This window comes from Misgurnus anguillicaudatus, chromosome 7 (assembly GCF_027580225.2).
Source record: "Misgurnus anguillicaudatus chromosome 7, ASM2758022v2, whole genome shotgun sequence".
Taxonomy (NCBI): Eukaryota; Metazoa; Chordata; class Actinopteri; order Cypriniformes; family Cobitidae; genus Misgurnus; species Misgurnus anguillicaudatus.
This window is the reverse complement of record NC_073343.2, coordinates 38129106-38147979: the sequence shown is the minus strand read 5'-3', so window position 1 is coordinate 38147979 and position 18874 is coordinate 38129106. Positions and strand designations below refer to the sequence as shown.

At 36.4% G+C, this 18874-nt stretch overlaps 2 protein-coding genes and 1 long non-coding RNA gene across 4 annotated transcripts in view; 2 read left to right on the top strand and 1 right to left on the bottom strand.

Moving 5' to 3' along the window:
• Positions 1 to 18874, top strand: part of ephx2 (epoxide hydrolase 2, cytoplasmic) — a 129647-nt gene that overhangs the window by 39434 nt on the left and 71339 nt on the right. The window lies entirely within an intron of this gene.
• Positions 1400 to 17848, bottom strand: znf513b (zinc finger protein 513b). Of its 2 annotated transcripts, none has more exons than XM_055172504.2 (4): positions 17186 to 17848; positions 12614 to 12742; positions 9979 to 10677; positions 1400 to 3964 (listed from the first exon to the last, which is right to left on the bottom strand). In XM_055172504.2, exons 1-4 carry the CDS (start codon positions 17223 to 17225, stop codon positions 3213 to 3215), a joined length of 1620 nt encoding a protein of 539 aa, XP_055028479.1. In that variant the 5' UTR covers positions 17226 to 17848; the 3' UTR covers positions 1400 to 3212. The 2 variants fall into 2 exon arrangements, with proteins under 2 accessions (XP_055028479.1, XP_055028480.1); XM_055172505.2 differs by having other exon boundaries at positions 1400 to 3961.
• On the top strand, positions 7191 to 8389 carry LOC141365401 (uncharacterized). The gene is made up of 3 exons (XR_012370638.1): positions 7191 to 7262; positions 7611 to 7669; positions 7967 to 8389. It is a non-coding gene; the product is annotated as an uncharacterized lncRNA (long non-coding RNA).

The following is an 18874-nucleotide window of genomic DNA, read 5'->3' as shown; positions in this document are numbered from 1 at the left end:
CGGGAAGGCAAGCCTGGCCTGGACACAATCCAGGATCTGCAAACGGACGACGATACTCACAGAAGAGACGTGGATAGACGGAAAAAACTGTGGATGAAGTCGGACCTTGTTGACTTCAAGGGATGGGGCAACCTTTAAACTCGGTCTCAACCTAGTAAGTGCTGTTAGGATTAAGTTTCAGTAAGGTAATATTTCTACTTCTTGGGTGTTTTGTTTGTATATTATCAACAGAAAGATGTAACTGATGTCATACAATTCTCTAGAGACAAAGCTAATAGGTCAATGGAAAGTCAAGGAAGGTGGATGGTTGACATGAAATACTTGGATGACCACAAATACAAGCCGTCTAAAATGGCTTTTAATGCTCAGAATAAATTCAGAGAGAAAACTTTTATACATTTCTGTATTTTATGTCAACTACCCATTTGCCTAACTAATGTAAGATCCATATCATACCAAAATATTTCCATTTTTTCTGTACAAATTTCATTGGAATTGTCTTTTCCAGCGTCCATCTGCTGCTCATTGAGGTTACATACTTCCTTATATCCCCATATACAGAATCAATCTATGGAATGTAAGGAAGTGTGTGGTTTCAGAGAGACATCAATGTCATCTAGTACCAAGAAGTGGTCAAAGTCTTTAAGTGTCAAATATTATGAATTACATTTGTCCTATGCACTTTCTAAAGGTTATGTCAAAGTCAAAGACGTCATTCGGTGGGTAATCGAGTTCCCTTCATGACTGACAGGACACAGGTGCAGCCGCTCTTGTTTACTTTTATAAATAGTTGGACAGGTGGGCATGAGTTAATTTTGGAAGATGTATTTACACAGACCTGGAGCAGGATTAGAAATCATCTTCTTCCTGAATGCACAGCAAAAAGAGAGAATAAAAGAAGCTTGATAAGACAAGCGATAGATGAGATTCATTTGGGTATTATGATGATATGGAAAGACCAGAGCACAGTTTCATTTTCTCACCTTTATAAATATGATGATAAATAAAGCAGACGTGAAGATCTGAGCAGGAAACTCGTCTCGTCTCGTCTCAGAAACACGCTGTAGTTGCTGGTAAAACGGAACCAAGTCAGGTGTTTCAGAGAGGTTTGGTCCCTTTCAACCAGCTACTGCGCCGTGCAGCAACACGAACGAATATATGTGCTCACTGCATGACTGATCTCTATTTTGGTTTTAACACACATATGCATTACAACATGAGCCGGATGAGATGCTAAAGCTCTTTTCTGCTCTCTACAGGACAGATCTGGACATTGCTTGTAGAAATACAAGCTTTTATTTATCATGTAAAATGTTTCAGTGGTTCCATCAAACTGGTATTGTAAATATAAAATTGTATTCATTCAGCATTTGGTGTTACAAACGTCTCGAGGCAAATGTTTTTAATAAAAGGCTAAAAACGTCTTTATTTTGAAAACCAAAAGGCCACTTGACAGTTCATCAGATCTGTACAAATATCAGAAAGCTAATGCAACCCACAAAAATATACAGTACATAAATACTCCTATTAGACCAGATGCCATTCAGTGCTTTATTCCCTGATCGCACTAAATATCCTCGATGTATGATTCAGTACAGTGACATGACATCTGTAACAGCATGAAAGCCACCAGTATCAAAACTATGTGTGCAGAATATATTTTTTTAATAACCCAAATGCTTCTGTTTTAATAAAAACACATTAAAGATCTTAAAGTGTGTCCTTGTGTCTTTTTCCATTCAACTGCATTGCAAAAATCAAAAAGGGAAATTTTTGACTTCTTTATAGGTTTCCACATGATCTCCAAGGAAAATTTCACAGTAGGCATCACACTTTTATCTAAATTAAACTTCAGGAAATAAAACGAAATCATGCACACACACACATACAGGTGAATCTCACAAAAACATCTGGGTCACATTGCATTTAAAAAAAATAAAAGAAAATATTATATTGTGCATAATAAAATTAACCCTATTTTAAGCATTCATTTTCCATCAGATGCTCATCAAAAATGTTTGCATTAAGTACAACATAATACTTTAATATTGCATTGCATTAATCTTAAAAACAGGCCTCGGTTTATTTATGCAAAATATATTTTGGATGCAAAATGCGACCCAGAGAGTTGTAGAGAGTCTTCATGAGATGAAGTGTTCCTCTATAATGCCCTGATAAACATCAAGTGTGCTGAAGCTCAACAGCTCCTCCATCAGTGCAGCATTTTTCAGTGGCACCCAGAAATTCATTTACAGTAAAGAGGAGAATGACACACCGATAAAAGGCAACGTTACTGTATCATTGTGCATAAGGAAAGATAGCAGCCGGCAGACATCTTCAGTGTAATCAAACAACAAACTACAGCTGCGGGCTGAGTCTGGAAACTGAGGTCAGAATCCATCACGACCCGTGTGAAGAACATGTCCGGTTCACATTTCAACCTTAAATCTAAAGAAATCCTATTTTGCATAAATACACCACCAGATATTTGCATCGTGACATTATTATCAGGATGCATAACGATTAATCGCAATTAATCTATAGCAGAACACAAGTCTTTTTTTTACATCATATATGTGTGTGTGAACTGTGTATAATAACTTTGCATAGACAAATGCACACACATGCATGTATACATTTAAGAAATGTTTACATGCGTATATACATTTGTATATTTATGTATAATTTATATTATATATAAATACTTAATATATAAATATATATTTTTTCTTAAAATTATACATGCATGTGTGCATATTTATATATACATAATTACCATACACAGTACACACACATATATGATGCAAAAAAACCTTTTATTCTGCTATAGACCAACCGCGATTAATCGTTATGTATCCCTAATTGTAATGTTATATAAAAGCATTATTGTAATGCAAAACACTGTAAATATTTCTAACAATTGCTGTGGTGTCCTTTAATTTAAATTTGAACATTTAACATATTGTTTTCTTCTGATTCTGGAGTGAAATGTGACATGGACATGTCTTCATGAGATTCACCCAAAGATTTTGCTCTTTGAGTTCAATATGAATCTTAAGCCCGGTTGTGTAGCGCTGTTATAGTGTAATCACACAGGTAGAAAATACAATCAAAATTCAACATGAATGAACAGCAAATTCGCCCTGCCGTTATGCACCTTTGCTTTATGGACTTCTCGTGTATGAATAAGGCACCAGACGAGAGAGGCGGCTCTACATTTCTCCTTCCTCCTCCTCTTCCTCTTTTTCCGGTAGCTGCATCTTGATCCATCCTTCGGGGGTGTGACCGTGTTTCTTCTGGTGCCGTTTGTAATTGTCCCAGTGTCCCGTGGTGTAGCCGCACTCTTGGCATTTAAACGGCTTCTCGCCGGTGTGACGCAACATGTGTCGCTTCAAGTTCATGCTCTGGTTGCAGCTGTAACTGCACACGTTACACTGAAACGGCTTGGCACCCGAGTGAATGCGCTCGTGCCGCTTCAAATTGGCCAAGTTACCGCACGCGTAATCGCACGCTCGGCATTTGTACGGCTTCTCGCCCGTGTGCACCCGGTGGTGCCGTTTGAGGTTGTCGAAGTGAGCGGAGGCGTAATCGCACTGCGGGCACTTGAAGGGCTTCTCGCCGCTGTGCGTCTTCATGTGCCGGGCGAGGTGGTTAGGGTACTGTGTCACGAAAGGGCACGAGGTGCAAGAGTACAACTTATCGCATTTCTCCGGACTGGCGGGGGTGCTTTTGGACAACACGTCCAGCGGGCAATTACTGCAGATTTGCGTCGCCGCTCCTTCCTCGTCGTCCAGGACCAGCCCGCACACGCGGCACGTGAAGGGAAACAGCAGCTCGGGCAGGGGGTCGGACTCTCGGGTGTCGAGCAGGGCGGGTGGATGCTGGTCCGTCCGCAGGGTGTCGTAGCTTTGGAGGAAGTCAGGGTCAGTGCTGATGTGCAGAGTGAGATCAGACACGACAGCTTCTGAAATGAAAAAAAAAAGAGTAAATACTTCTCTTCCTCTTTATGAAGAATCCTGTTTTAGGAGCAACAGTTTCTAGTTCCCTTTACTCTACAGTCAGCTTCCTCTTTATCTCTGCAACACAAGCCTACAAAATATGAAGAGGAAACAACCAGAAACACAGTTGCTAAGTGAACAAATGTCTCTTTATTAACTTTGACATCTGAGACAGCGAGAGACACTTTTAGTCCTACCAGAAAATCCTGTTTGATACTAATGATTCATATAATCTGATAATGTCAAATATAAGCAAAATAAAAATACTTCATTCAAAGTCAAAGCCCATTTTACTTCCATAATGTCATTTACTTCCCATCTCTCTGTTCATTTCAAGAGCAATGCTGCTTTTAATAATCTATTGTTGTTGTTGAACATTATTAGATGTAATAATGTAACTACTAAGGCAGACTGACCAAATTAATAGCTCTATAATTTTGGGATAAATGACAATACATCTTGAGCACGCAACCCTTGACAAAGCTGACAAATATCGTTTCATCATAATTTTCCGGGTATAGGTCCGAAAAGCTGTTTTCAACCATGGTAAGTAAATTCCTAAAGCGGTCATTTTTTTGGGTAACACTTTATTTTACGGTGTCTTTGTTACACATGTTACTTGTAATTTTTATAGTACAGGGTTACCACACCTTAGGTCAGTGGTTCCCAAACTTGTTCAGAGTGCGGCCCCCCTTGTGTGAGGTGCATTCCTTCGCAGCCCCCCAAACAAATTTTTTGACAAAAAACTGTTCTAAAACTCAACATTTTAATAAAAAAAACATTAAATTATACAAAAAAGTAGTGCTTTTGGTTAGTAGCCTTATTTTTTTAGGTTTAATTACACAGAATTCATGATAAATTAATTTATTTCATAAAATGTCATAAAACTGGGGCCCCCCTGGCACCATCCCGCGGCCCCCAGTTTGAAAACCACTGCCTTAGGTAACTTCAAATTCAACCTTTCAAGGACTTTCCAGGTCCAATATCCTCAAATTCAAGGACTATATTTGGGGACACATTTCAAGTGAGAGCAAGGTTACAGAGTTTTTGCTCTTTGCTCCCCCTACAGGTTGGAAGCGTAATTGTCCATTACCACTGTCATAAATACTGCACATAGCTGGCTCGGATTATATGTCTGCCGTAAAGCAAGTATTTGTAGTTTTCACTCGAACTACAGGACCACGACCCGACGGTTGGAAACTTCTTTAGTGCGGTTTTGGCTGGATGAACGACTGAAACTTTTTTGGAAACGTTATTTTAAGGTAAAAAAAACTCTTTGGTGTTGCTTTAAAACTGCAATTTTAAATAAAAATATAATAATAAACGACAAAATGCAGTTCCATACTAACAAGGTCATAGTCATGTATATTTACTAAAAACAAGTGTAACACAAAATCTATTTTGTTCTGTTCTGTTACTTTTGACCCACCTAGGTGTTACTTTCGTCCCAGCTGACAGGGTCAAAAGTAACAAAGTGCTACTTAAGTGAAATTATACTGAAGTCGTTTTACATTTGTTCAAAATTTCAACTGGTATTGATAGACCACACTTGTTTGTTATTGACCACAGCAAAAATATATATCTGTCTATCGCCCCTGCTCTCCCCTACACATTTTACACAGTAATGTTACCTCAGTTTAGTTTCTAATAATCTTTAGCTATAATTTAAATTACGGTAATCTACTTGTTGTTTATTTTGCTTGTTATCCGAAATAAACTACTTTGTTGTTATTGATTCTTTGCAGAGTTTACCAGAAGTTAAATTTGTTCCATGAAAGTCATTTGTTTATGTTGTTACTGCTAAAACCGTCTATATATGACATTGTCTTATCCCATATCCCACTGGGAAAAATACTTATATTACCAAATCTCTAAATACACTCACCTAAAGGATTATTAGGAACACCATACTAATATTATGTTTGACCAACTTTCACCTTCAGAACTGCCTTAATTCTACGTGGCATTGATTCAACAAGGTGCTGAAAGCATTCTTTAGAAATGTTGGCCCATATTGATACGATAGCATCTTGCACTTGATGGAGATTTGTGGGATGCACATCCAGGGCACAAAGCCCGGTTCCACCACATCCCAAAGATCCTCTATTGGGTTGAGATCTGGTTACTTTGGGGGCCATTTTAGTACAGTGAACTCATTGTCATGTTCAAGAAACTAATTTAAAATAAATTGAGCTTTGTCACATGGTGCATTATCCTGCTGGAAGTAGCCATCAGAGGATGGGTACATGGTGGTCATAAAGGGATGGACATGGTCAGAAACAATGCTCAAGTAGGCCGTGGCATTTAAACGATGCCCAAATGGCACTAAGGGGCCTAAAGTGTGCCAAGAAAACATCCCTCACACCATTACACCATTGCATTAATGAGAAATTGAACAGGTGTTCCTAATAATCCTTTAGGTGAGTGTATAACGCCCAGCCCTATTTACTACAGAACCAAAACCTAATAAAATACTTGAACACCTACTGATTAACATTACACTCAAAAAAACGATTCCTGGCAATATTTACTTTTAAGTATTTGGATCATTTAGATTTTATATAAATACTCGTTTTTTAAAATATATGTAATCCGATTTATTAGAATATATATAAATCTGTTCAAATTAAAAAGTATTAGATTTAATCAGTTAAAATGTATGAATATGAATTAAATAAATCTATCTGTGAAACAAACCGGATAAATTCTATGAGATTGGTTTACATACAAATTTCAGGAAACTGACTTTAGTAGAAGCGGAAATGACGTCTATTCACACTCCAGTCAGGAGGTGGCGCCAAATTAAAAAATAGACGCTACAGCACATGGACTTCGCCATTTTGCATTGGACTGGATCGTCATCTCACTAGTCTACTATCGCCAAATTGTAGGTGAGTAAAGTTAACAAGTTTGATGTGATTATCTTAAATATAATTGTCTGTTGTTTAATTACATGTGTGACGCGTTGCATGTTTCAGAGTAAAATACACCTCACTACACAGACGGTCTGTGTTACCCTGCAGTGTCTGTTGCTTTTATTGGTTAATTTTTGTGGTTTAATGTTTGAAACCTAAGAAATAAATAAAGTCATAGGCTACTGTAGGCTTATCAGAATAAAATAAACATAATCTCTGTGACTTTATTAACAAAAGAATGTTACAATTATGCTATGTTGTTGAGTGCATTGTGTGTCTAACTAAAACTTTTTTTTTTACAGATACAGCATCATTTCATCGTCTATGGTGGGACAACCTGCTAGACAGGGTATGTAAGTTATGCTACAAAGATATTGATTTCTGATGCAAAGCTGGATTTTCATCATTCCAGTGTCAAATGATCATTTAGAAATTATTTTAATATGATGATTTATTGTCAATATTGTAAACAGGTGGGGGGTTTTTTCAATAAATGCAGTCATGATAAGCATAAGAGGCTTATTTCCAAACATTTCACCGGTAGTGTACACACATGCTGGGACACAATATTTCTGAAACAGTAAAATACATACTCTTCGTCTCCAAAATCTTGATCTGTCTCTATAAAAACTATTATCTACATAAAATATTGTTAAAGAAAATCATTAAATAATGTGGGTTTTTTGTCTTGTTCTAGTTGAAGACATCTGTATCTACCTCAAAGAAGGCATGGAGAGACACATTAAAGAATATGTGGTAAGTGTATGTCAACCTACTCTTTTTATATCTATCTATTTATATATATGTATGTATGTGTACGTGTATGTATGTGTGTGTATATAAATATCTTATGGATAACTAGATGTTTAAACAAGGTGATTATCTGTTTTCAGGTCTTTTGATGGTTTTGTGACTAATGTTCTATTATTTTACACATTTGAATCAGTCTACATATTTTAAATATCAGAGTTTGTAAAACAATTTGCCTGCACATTTTTTAAAATTTCACTTTGACTGCTATTGGGACTGATTTTTTTGTTGTTCCTTCTCCAGAATGGTGAAATTGGTGAGTTGGGGATTGCACAGACAGTGGAAGTTTTGCAAAACCTACTTGGTGTCACACATGGGTGTGAAATTACTTTTTGGACTCATTTATGCACTTAAACTGAACTACCAGAAGAACATAAGGTGCACCTTTGACCTTTCAAAAAATCCTAATGGAACTGGACTTGATACAACCAAGCAATCACTGAAAGATGCTTCAGTGAATACCTGACAGACACGCTGATGCATCCCCCTCAAAGTGGGTACATTTTTGTACATTTACAAGTGAACTTTTTAACATTAAAGGAATATTGCACTTTCATTAAACAAAAATCCTGATAATTTACTGTCTGTCATCGAAAATGCTTGTCTTTTTTTTCAGTCGAGAAGAAATTGTTTTTTGAGAAACATTCCAGGATTTTTCTTAATTTAATAGACCTTATTGGACCTCAACAGTTAAGTTTCAAAGCAGCTTTAAAGGGCTCTAAACGATCCCAACCGAGGCACAAGGGTTTTATCTAAAAGCTTATCAATTTTGGCAAGAAAACTTTTAAAACACAACTTGTCTTGCATTATCCATGTGATACACAGTGCGACATTGTGTACTACGTAATAACGTTTAAGTTTACACATCACTAATGTGAAACGCACATTTGTGGACCATTTTAAATAATAAACGGACCCAAAGACATTAAGTAGTATCATTTCACATACAACAACATCTGAACGCTCCTCTTTCTCCTCGCTTGTAAACGCTGGAGCGGTAGTTTCAATTATGTCATGCTAGCGTGTCACACAGCTAGTGCAAAACGTTGTGATTTAAAAGTCCCCTTTTATTTTTATTTTTGAAAATGACAATCGCTTAGCTAGATAAGACCCCCATGCCTTATTCGGTATAATTTAGAGCCCTTTTAAATCTGCATTGAAACTGTAAACTTGAGATCAAATAGTCTTAAATTGAGAAAAATCCTGGAATCTTTAACTCAAAATGTTTTTCTTCTTGACTGAACAAAGTAAAACATAAACATATGGGGTTAGAAAATTATCGGGATTTTTGTTTTATTAAATTGGAATATTGCTTTAACAATTTTAAAAGTTGAAAAGTTTTTGAAAAATGTAATTGATGTATATCTAACATGTAATTAGAGATGCATGAAAATTGTTAATGGCACACAGCCACTCAAAACACTAAGCCATGTGCCATTTTTTTTTCTTACCACCCAATCATTCTAAATTATTATTATTACATCATGTCACAGATTTCTGAAAATGTTAAAGTAATGTTGTTGTCCCTGATTTATGTCTACCTCGAGTTTTACATGTTTTTTTGTATTTCTGCAGCCTGTTTGCTCAAAATGTTTGCACTTATTTGTGGATTGAGGTTGATTGTGGCTGAAATGTCTGAAACACACTTATTTATTTATTTTTGCACACATTACGAGGTGTATAAGCCATGGCTGTCATGCTAGTTGTTAGCTGCTCTTTTTTTGCTGCCTTATGAGTAATGCCTTGAAGTATTAAATAAATTGATAAAATGTAAAACCAAGTGGTCTGGCTCTTCTTTTATTTTTTGTGTTTTTTTTTTGTTATAGCATATTGTGATTTAGGAGGGTGAATGGGGGAGGAATATATAAATGTATAAATGGTTTATTAGTAAGATACCTAAATGTAATGCATTTTAAGTGAATTGGGTTTATTAATAAAGAATACATAATCAATTTTTTTTATGCATTTAAAACACATTGGATTAAGTAAAACTATTACATAAATTACTGGTTTCATTTACATATATCTAAAAAATATCTATCATATAAAGTTTATTTGTTTTTTTAGATTAGAAGTATGTAATCCAAATGGATGGAAATGTTACATGTAATCAAAATACATAAATCTTATGAATTAGGCCTAAATATTTTTTTGAGTGTACTCGCCCCACCCATGTGACCAAAAATTATTTTGATGAATGTTAAAGAAGCAGTTTTATCTTTGAGACAATGTGACCAGATACCAAATAGAAATACCTTCTACTATGGCTGTAGATTTCTCTTCCTTGTGGCTCATCATGTGTTTCTTTAAGGAGTGGCTGTTGTTTGCATGAAAGTCACACTGGTCACAGTTCAACGTTTTCTCCTGAGTGTGCATGCGCTGGTGTCTCTTCAGGTTGCCCAGAGAGTTGCACGCAAACGTGCAAAACTCGCATTTGTACGGCTTCTCGCCCGTATGCGTGCGCACGTGTCTCTGCAGGTTCACCAGCTGGGCCGAGGCGTACGTGCATTGCGGGCACTGATACGGCTTCTCGCCGTTGTGAGTTTTCATGTGACGCTTCAAGTGATTGGAGTAGCGCGAGCTAAAGCTGCACAGTTTGCAGGAGTAAGTCTTGCCATTGGATGCGGATCTGCTCCGATTCGTTTTCTCCTGGGCCGTATCAGCAGGGTGGGCGTCCTCGACTTGTTTATCCTGCCGTTCCGCGTCTCCGCCCTCCGCCCCGCATTGGAGGCAGTACAGGCCTGTGAGATCTAAGGCTCCGCTCAGAGGATCTCCGAGGAGCTGACCGCACTGCCTGCAGGTGAGGTAGGTGCCGAAGGGAGCGTCGGGGCCCATCTCTTCCCGCTCGCTCTCCGTGTCACGTGGGTCCTCAAAATCACTCTCCATACCGAGGTGGTTGTAGTCCTCATCGCTGAGGCCGTACATCGGCATACCCACGTCTGCTGTGACCGAGTCTATGAGGAGATCACAGATGATCATTTCTCAGTTATTTTTAAAGTGAAGTCATTATTTATTTATCTGTGACGTTTCAAAAACATTTACTTGACACAAGAGTGAGTAAAAAAAGGACAACATTTTCTTTAACTCTTTCCCCGCCATTGACAAGTTAACTCTTCAATTAAGAGAAAACATTTCCCTGCAAATGATGAATTTTTATGGCAATCCAAATTTACTCTATTATGCACCAGGTGGCGCTCTTACACAAATTATAAAACACTGAAGCATCCACTGATACAAAAACAGTAAAAACTCTGGGTATGTTTTGATCATCGCTCTGAATCTGATCGCTAACAAAAGTCCTCTACAAAAATGCAATTATCTCAGATTTTTGCTCAAAATTTGGTATTTTTAAAGAAACATACCCATATTTGAGAAAATATATAAAGAGAACAAATGACGATAGGATAAAACTTTTTTTTAAGCAGAGCATCTGCTCTTTCATTTGATATATTATATATTTATATATTTAAAAAAGAAAATTTTCTGGAAGGCGATAAACTTTTGTTAAAATCATAAAAAATGCTGGCGCTGGCTGACAACTTTTTTTTTAAAACACTGGCGGGGAAAGAGTTAAAACAAAACTTTTAGTAAGTGTGTTGATGTGGGTGCTGCACAGTGGAGGTTTTAAAACTCCTTTAAAAACATTAAATGAATTAATGAGCAGTGACATTAACATCATGACGTCTTTCTTGTGACATTTTTTTCTTCAAAATCATCTTACACCCCTAAGGTCAAGAATAGTTTTTTGTTATTTGCATATGCCTGGCAATAACAATAAATATAATAAAAATAATAATCAATAAATAAATCAATGATATTTATTAATCAATACACTTTTTTATCAAATAATATTGTTTATTAGCATAACTAAGTTACAAATGATGTGATGCAGTAGCTCAGCTGTTGGGCTTTGCATTAGCAGCGTAAAAGGTCATGGGATCGATCACACATATTAAAATGCACTGTATATAAAACCAGTCACAACTGTGAAAGTTTAAAGGGACAGTAAGTAGGATTTACCCCCATCTAGTGGTGAAATTGTATTTTGCATTCAAACTAGGGATGCATATCAATTAATCGCGATTAATCTATAGCAGAATAAAAGTTTTTGTTTACATCATATATGTGTGTGTACTGTGTATAATAACTTTGTATAGTTAAATGCACACACATGCATGTATATATTTAAGCAATGTTTACATGTGTATATACATTTGTATATTTATGTATAATTTATATTATATATAAATATAAATAATTAATATATAAATATATTTTTTTCTTAAAATTATACATGCATGTGTGCATATTTATATATACATAATTATTATACACAGTTCACACACATATATGATGTAAACAAAAACTTTTATTCTGCTATAGATTAATCGCGATTAATTGATATGCATCCCTAATTCAAACGAATAGTGCTCTCTAGCGCCTCGCTTTTCCAAATGCGTGTTGCAACTACGGTAGCCGTTATGTAATCACTGATCTCCTTGTCCGTTTCAGCTAGTTCACGTGTTCTGAATGAAAACGCGTTGGTAGGCTAGTGCTTTTTGTCCCTCTCTGCTATTATAGTTTATCAATATGGCGGAACGACATGGAAGCCTCCTTGGACTTACCCGTTCAATGTAAGTAAAGAGAAGAAATTCTAAGCTTACAAAGAAAAGTCAGATCACTGGCAGAGGTCATTTGACACCAACAAGGACATATTTATGAATAAAGACATTGATTTTGATTAATAAAACACTTAAAACCCTACTTACTGTCCCTTTAATAGAACTCATAAATCAATGTATTATTTACCAGAACACATCCAAATAAGCACAGAGTAATACTGATCATTGATAAATAAATGATTTGGGTTCATGTCAAGTTATTAATAACCTGAGTCTCTCTCGAAACCGACGATCCTGTAATCGTTCTCTGCGAATCCCAGGTCTTGTCCGAGGAGAAAATCACTCTCCAGCACCAGATTCCCTTGATCGCCCACCACAACTCCATCTTCTGCCTCTACTGCAAATCAACAATGTGAATAAATATTGTGTTAATAAAACAATCCTGTTTGTCTCATTTCATTATATCATCTAAGAGGCATTTTATAAGCCGTCACAAAGATTATAGGTGCTTAAAGGTTGTAAGGGAGTCTCGTAGGTCTTTTAATTTGTCTTCTAAAAGCGGACGCTTACTGACCCACGTCAAGAGTGTCTATATTTAGGTCTCTACGTATGGCTCAGGTCTGTCATTTACTTCAAGTCCATGGCCGGCAAGCAAACATCGCAAGTTTGATTGAGTACTAATAGCAAATCTTCCCTCATCAGAGTTACTATTTGCTCATGAGCCATGACACCTTAGTAGGTTCACACGCTATTGTGGGGAAACTTACATTGCAAAGTCTTGTTTTCTGCAATGTGAGAAATACTGGATGACTTCACCAGAAGACTTATAAAAGCTCAGTTTAAGAGAAATTGACTTCTGCATTGCATTTTTTTATTTCTCACAGTGACATTTGTGATTTCCTTCTGCCATCTGAACCCGTTTTATATAGTCTACCACTTGCAAAGAGGTAAAAAAGTAAATAAAAAATGCTTTATGCATGCATTGCAATGTTAAAACTATATCTTGTACAGCCCTAGTGAGGAGGAAGAGTGTGACAGCGAAGAATAAATGAGGAAGGAAGAGCAGAGAGACTGCAGATAACCACAGGGAAAAGAGAACAGAGCCGGGTCAGAAATGGGTCGACCCCGGGCCCTCTGACAGGAACAGGGGTTCTTCCAGAGGAAACATGGAGATGAGGAAGGAATGACGAAGAAGAGGAAGTAAATGTTTAGTTAGTGAGACAGAAACTGAGCTTAGCTGATTGTTTAAGACACTTAAACACAAGTAGTACGCTGACATGAAGTGTGGTGAGAGCTCAGATGCAAAACTCGCTAAGTGCGTCCAACATGGTTTTTCTGTAAATGAGTATTTTTTTTTTTAGAAATGCAAATATTACATTTCCACCAAAACTTGATTATTCAGACTTACATCTGCTGATACCGATAGTTTAGTAGTTATATTAACTTGCATTAACTAAATTCTGAAGATTACATTTTCTAAATGTATATAAATATATATAAATTATTTGCATCATTTAAAAATTAAGGAAAAGTGGGGAAATGTCTGTAGGCACGTATTGACGTGCACCGTGTGTTAAAGGTGCCAAAGAATGCATTGTAATAATCTGTTAAATTGTTCTATAATATTTACATAGAAGGTTTGTAACTTTATTAAGTGCAAAAATATCCAGAAACGTTTCTTATGTCCATTTACAACCCCTGAATTTGTCCTTTGAATAGGTCTTTTTTGTCATAAATAATAATGCTGAGCTCTGCTCTGATTGGCTCTGCGGCTCATGCCAGGAGCTCACATTAATAAACAGACCTTTTATGTTTGAGTCTGTATCGGAGGAAAATACAGATTTTGAGGAAACAACTTATTGTTTGGAGATTGTTAATGGACATCTAAGTGGTAAGTTTGATATTTTTAGCATGGACCTGCAAAACTTAACTGTAATGAACTTCACACTAAACGCTAGCATTTAGCATTAACTAGCATATAGCATTAACTAGCATATAATGCTAACTCAGCAATAAAAACTTTGTTTTTAGCTTTTTAACAACATTGTAATTAATTTGTTATGTAATTTAATGTTGGGGGTGGTACATCACGACTGTGACGATGTTGAGATTGGTCTGTTTTCCAGCGGGCTTTTGTGTACACGAGGTTTACATGAAAATGAGGAAACAAACGCATTTTAGGCTCACGATATGTCATTACCATGTACAGAGCTCTTATTATTCATCTATGCCTACATACATAGAATAAAAACCTATGGCACCTTTAACCATTTTTTTTCTTTTAACTGCTAATATTAATTCTTAAATAAATAGTTTAACCTTCGGTTAATCAGTAAATATGAATATCCCTAGTCTATATAAGAAATAGTTCACCCACTTGACGGTACCCATTGACTTCCTTAGTATTTGTTTTACCTACTATGGAAGTCAATGGTTACTGTCAACTGTGTGGTTAGCATCATTTATCAAAATATCTTAATTTGTGTTCAACAAAATAAAGAAACTCATACAGGTTTCGAACAAGATGATCAGAAAGTAGATTGGCAGATTTTCATTTATGGGTGAACTATCACTTTAAGAAATTTTAGGAATCCAAAAATGTTTTTCTTAGAGGAAATATGCATGTATATAATAACAGCAGATGAAATAATACACAAAAATCATTGCCCACATTTTTATACAACATAGACAAAAATAAACTGGTTGTTATTCAAAGACATCTGCTAGTAGATATTTGTGGCAAACCACTGATGAGTCAAGTAAGTATAGTTAGCCACAACAACCTGCCTGTATGTATGAGTCAATAACAACTTCATTTTAAAAATATAGCTGCAAGCAGCAATACCGGGGTCAAGCCGAAAAAGGCACAAAAGGATGTAAAATTGAGATTGGATAAGGAGATTGAAGAACCTAGGTAAACCTAATGATAACGGATAAAAAACCGGCAATGTAACCAAAAAAAAAAATCTATGTTCTTGTCTACTGTGATTGTCCTTCTGTTATTGACAGTCATGGATTATAAGAGCCCTGAAGGACATGTGAGTGGTGTTTGCAGTGCTAAAACGTAGGTCACATCATGTTACAGCAAGTTAAATGAGTCAAAAGAGACCACCCCCGTGTCTCTACGATGTTCTGATGCAGAGATATAGCTCTTGCAAAAAACGGTTGATAAGGTATTCTCATTGGTTGCTAGGGATTGAATTGGCAACTACCAATGGTTATACTCCAAGCCATGGAGGAATAATCAAGGAATAATCCATGAAGACTCATGGTTTTAGATGTGTTGTTGCAGTAGTTATAAGCAAAAATAGCCATTTTCTATCTCAAAACCACTAGGTGGCGCTATGACAAAACTGTGCATGCAACCTTAAGTCATGACTACGTTACATCTAGCTAGTTTCATGACTATACACTTTAGTTTAGTTAAGAAACAGTTGTATGACCATAAGGTTGGCTTGTTATCAAAGGTTTTGTTCAATTATAAGGCCATCTAGTGGTGCAAGCATACAATTTTTTTTGTGTAGCCTCAGAATGTGCTCATGCATCAGCGTATCAAATCTGGTGAAAAAATATATTTTCGTTACGAAGTTGCAGTCATTTATGTGTAAAAAACACCAAATGTAAAGGTAATTTTTCGTTTTTTGCAATTTTCGGCCATTTCTGATGAAAATTTTAATATAACGCCAATAGAACTTTTTGTTCAGAAGGTAAGGTTAGTTTCTTCCTATGGTGTTTTCGAGTCGATCAGAAAAACGCTCGCGGAGATATTCACGCGTGTTTTTTAAGCACTATTTTGCTGCGCAGGGTTAACCGTAAGGCGAATTCTGGCATGTTTGGTATCGTTGGACTCGGCAACTATACTGAACTCCAAAGAAACAAGTCCCATGAAAATATGTCAATCACAGCCAAAGTTATAGGCGTATAAAACATTCGTCTGGCCACTAGGTGGCGCTGTGACGAAACTGTGCATGCACCCTAAGTTCCTGACTGGCATCACACATACCAAGAGTCGTGTCAATAGGCTTAAGTTTGGCTGAGATACAGCCAAAAATTTGTTTTTTTGCACTCTACGTAAAATTCGTTGACGCGCTATACGACAACGGATTGGTTTATCGAAATTCTTTTAATAACTTTTTGCCATGAGTATCTCTAGATGCTGCAGACCAATTTTCGTGGCCATCGGGTAAAAACTCTAGGACAAGTTCGCAAAAGTAGGTTTTACGAATAATTCAAAATGGCGGAAAAATTTTCATGACGGAAAATAACGTCATGGGGTCCAATAGAATCGTCTTGAGCCAAGGAATCAGAGGGAACAAGAATTTCGTTTCTAGGACATACGGGTCAGAAGTTATAAGCAAAAACGTATGTGCAACTTTGGACTGTTGGTGGCGCTAGCGGGTTAGAGATAGAGACTCCAAATTTGCTGTGGGGACACATTGGACTGTCCTTTATTAGTGTGCCAAATTTCATAACTTTCCTACGTACGGTTCTATGGGCTGCCATAGACCGCAATGGCGGAAGAAGAAGAAGAAGAATAACTAATAATAATAATTATTATTATAAGAAAACTAACAAATACAATAGGGGTCTTCGCCCCTTCGGGGCTTGACCCCTAATAAATAAAACATACACTAACTTAAATAGTGAAAAACCCAGAAGACTAGTGAACATAAACAACAATTAAACCAAAATCTGACAGACTCTGAATTGAACTTAATAAATCATTAAATGAGATGTCAGTGTGTTCATTAAATATAATCATAATCAATACAAACTAATTTCTACTTGAACACAAATCAAATACTTTGACATAAATGAGAAGAAATAAAGTCAAACTTACATTTAACCGGCTGTGGATTAGACTGTTTTCGTCTGGGCATTTTTCTCAATCTGTCCGTTTATAACCAGTTCCCTGTTGATCTGATCTTCATCATCTTCCTCTTCCTCATCTTCCTCTTCCTCCTTTAAACAAAGAGCTCCTCAGAGCACTCACAAACCTCCTCATAAACACCGTTTCTCCTTTATATTCCCCAAAACATCTTCAAACTTCCGCAAAGGTGCCAATTCCCCTGTCATGAATGCTGTTAGCACGAGCTAACATTAAACTACACATAAAACAAATAAATGAAACCGCTGTTATACGCGATTAACTTATATGACCTTCACATCGTGAAACCGACTTTTTGGAGAACAAAAATGAAGAAGAAAAAACAAAACAAAGCTATTTGGTTGTTAATGTGTCTTTATCTTGTCATCAGTCGTTAGCTAACTAGCATAACCACCACCAGATAGCTCAAAGTATAGAAAATGAAATAAAAGCCCGGTGTTTGTCATTCCTAGACGATCAGCAGCTGGAAAATCAGCAGATATCCATAAAGAATGACTCTTCCATGTGATTGTTGTTTTATAATGTAAAGTGACTCCGTGGATAGTTTAGGTAGAAGTGTGTGTAAGTTTTACTGCTGTTGTTTGAGTTGTTGTGATGGGAATGTGAAGCACAGGAAGTGATTCAATGAGTTCAGCGGAAACCGGGAAACTGCGACACTCAGCGGACAATCAGAGAACTGCAGCGCTAATTTCACCCAATAAAAGACCATTATCATCATTTACTCACCTTCATTTCATCACAGCTCTATTTGACTTTTGTTCTTTCCAACACAGTTATCTTACGATACATGACAGCTCTCTTTAAACTTTGTAATACCATTGATGGTGCCCATTTTTTTACTCCAAAAACAACATACAGTCAAAACAAAATAATACTCAGACACTAGACATAATTTTTGATATTTCTAACTACTGCCTGCAGGACACTGTAGTCAATTGAGGATAGCAAAATAAAGTAACTAGCATATTATACCCAAAAATTCTCCATTTTGCGGACCAGTAAAACTGGTAAAAATTTGAGACCCAAAATTATTCAGACACGTTGACCTGACCATGTTTTGCTTAAAGGTGCAGTGTGTAATTTTTAGAAGGATCTCTTGACAAAAATCCAAAATAATATACAAAACTATATTATCAGGGGTGTATAAAGACTTTTCAAAATAAACCGTTACGTGTTTATTGCCTTAGAATGAGACGTTTTTATCTACATACGGAGAGGGTCCCCTTACATGGAAGCCGCCATTTTGTGCAGCCATATTTCTACAGAAGCCCTTAACGGACAAACTTTTTTTACTAAGTTGTCTCCAACGATAACATGTTTGTCCGGTGGCGGCTACCATAGCTTCTCTATGTGTTTCAAAAGCAAGAGGTGAGCAGAGGACAGAGCCGTTGGTTGCAATTCGCAACCTCACCACTAGATGCCGCTAAAATTTACACACTGCTGCTTTAAGTGTTTTCACTGTAAAAAAAATACGGCAAGTTAAAATAACTTGGTTTTGTATTTCAACCTAGTATTTTACATTTTTTTATTTTTTACTTGTGAAAAGTTGACAAAACTTATAAAATCAAGTTGTAATTGTTTAACTTTTGACAAAATTGCTGTATATTTTTTACAGTATAATGCTAATGTGACCTTTTTACA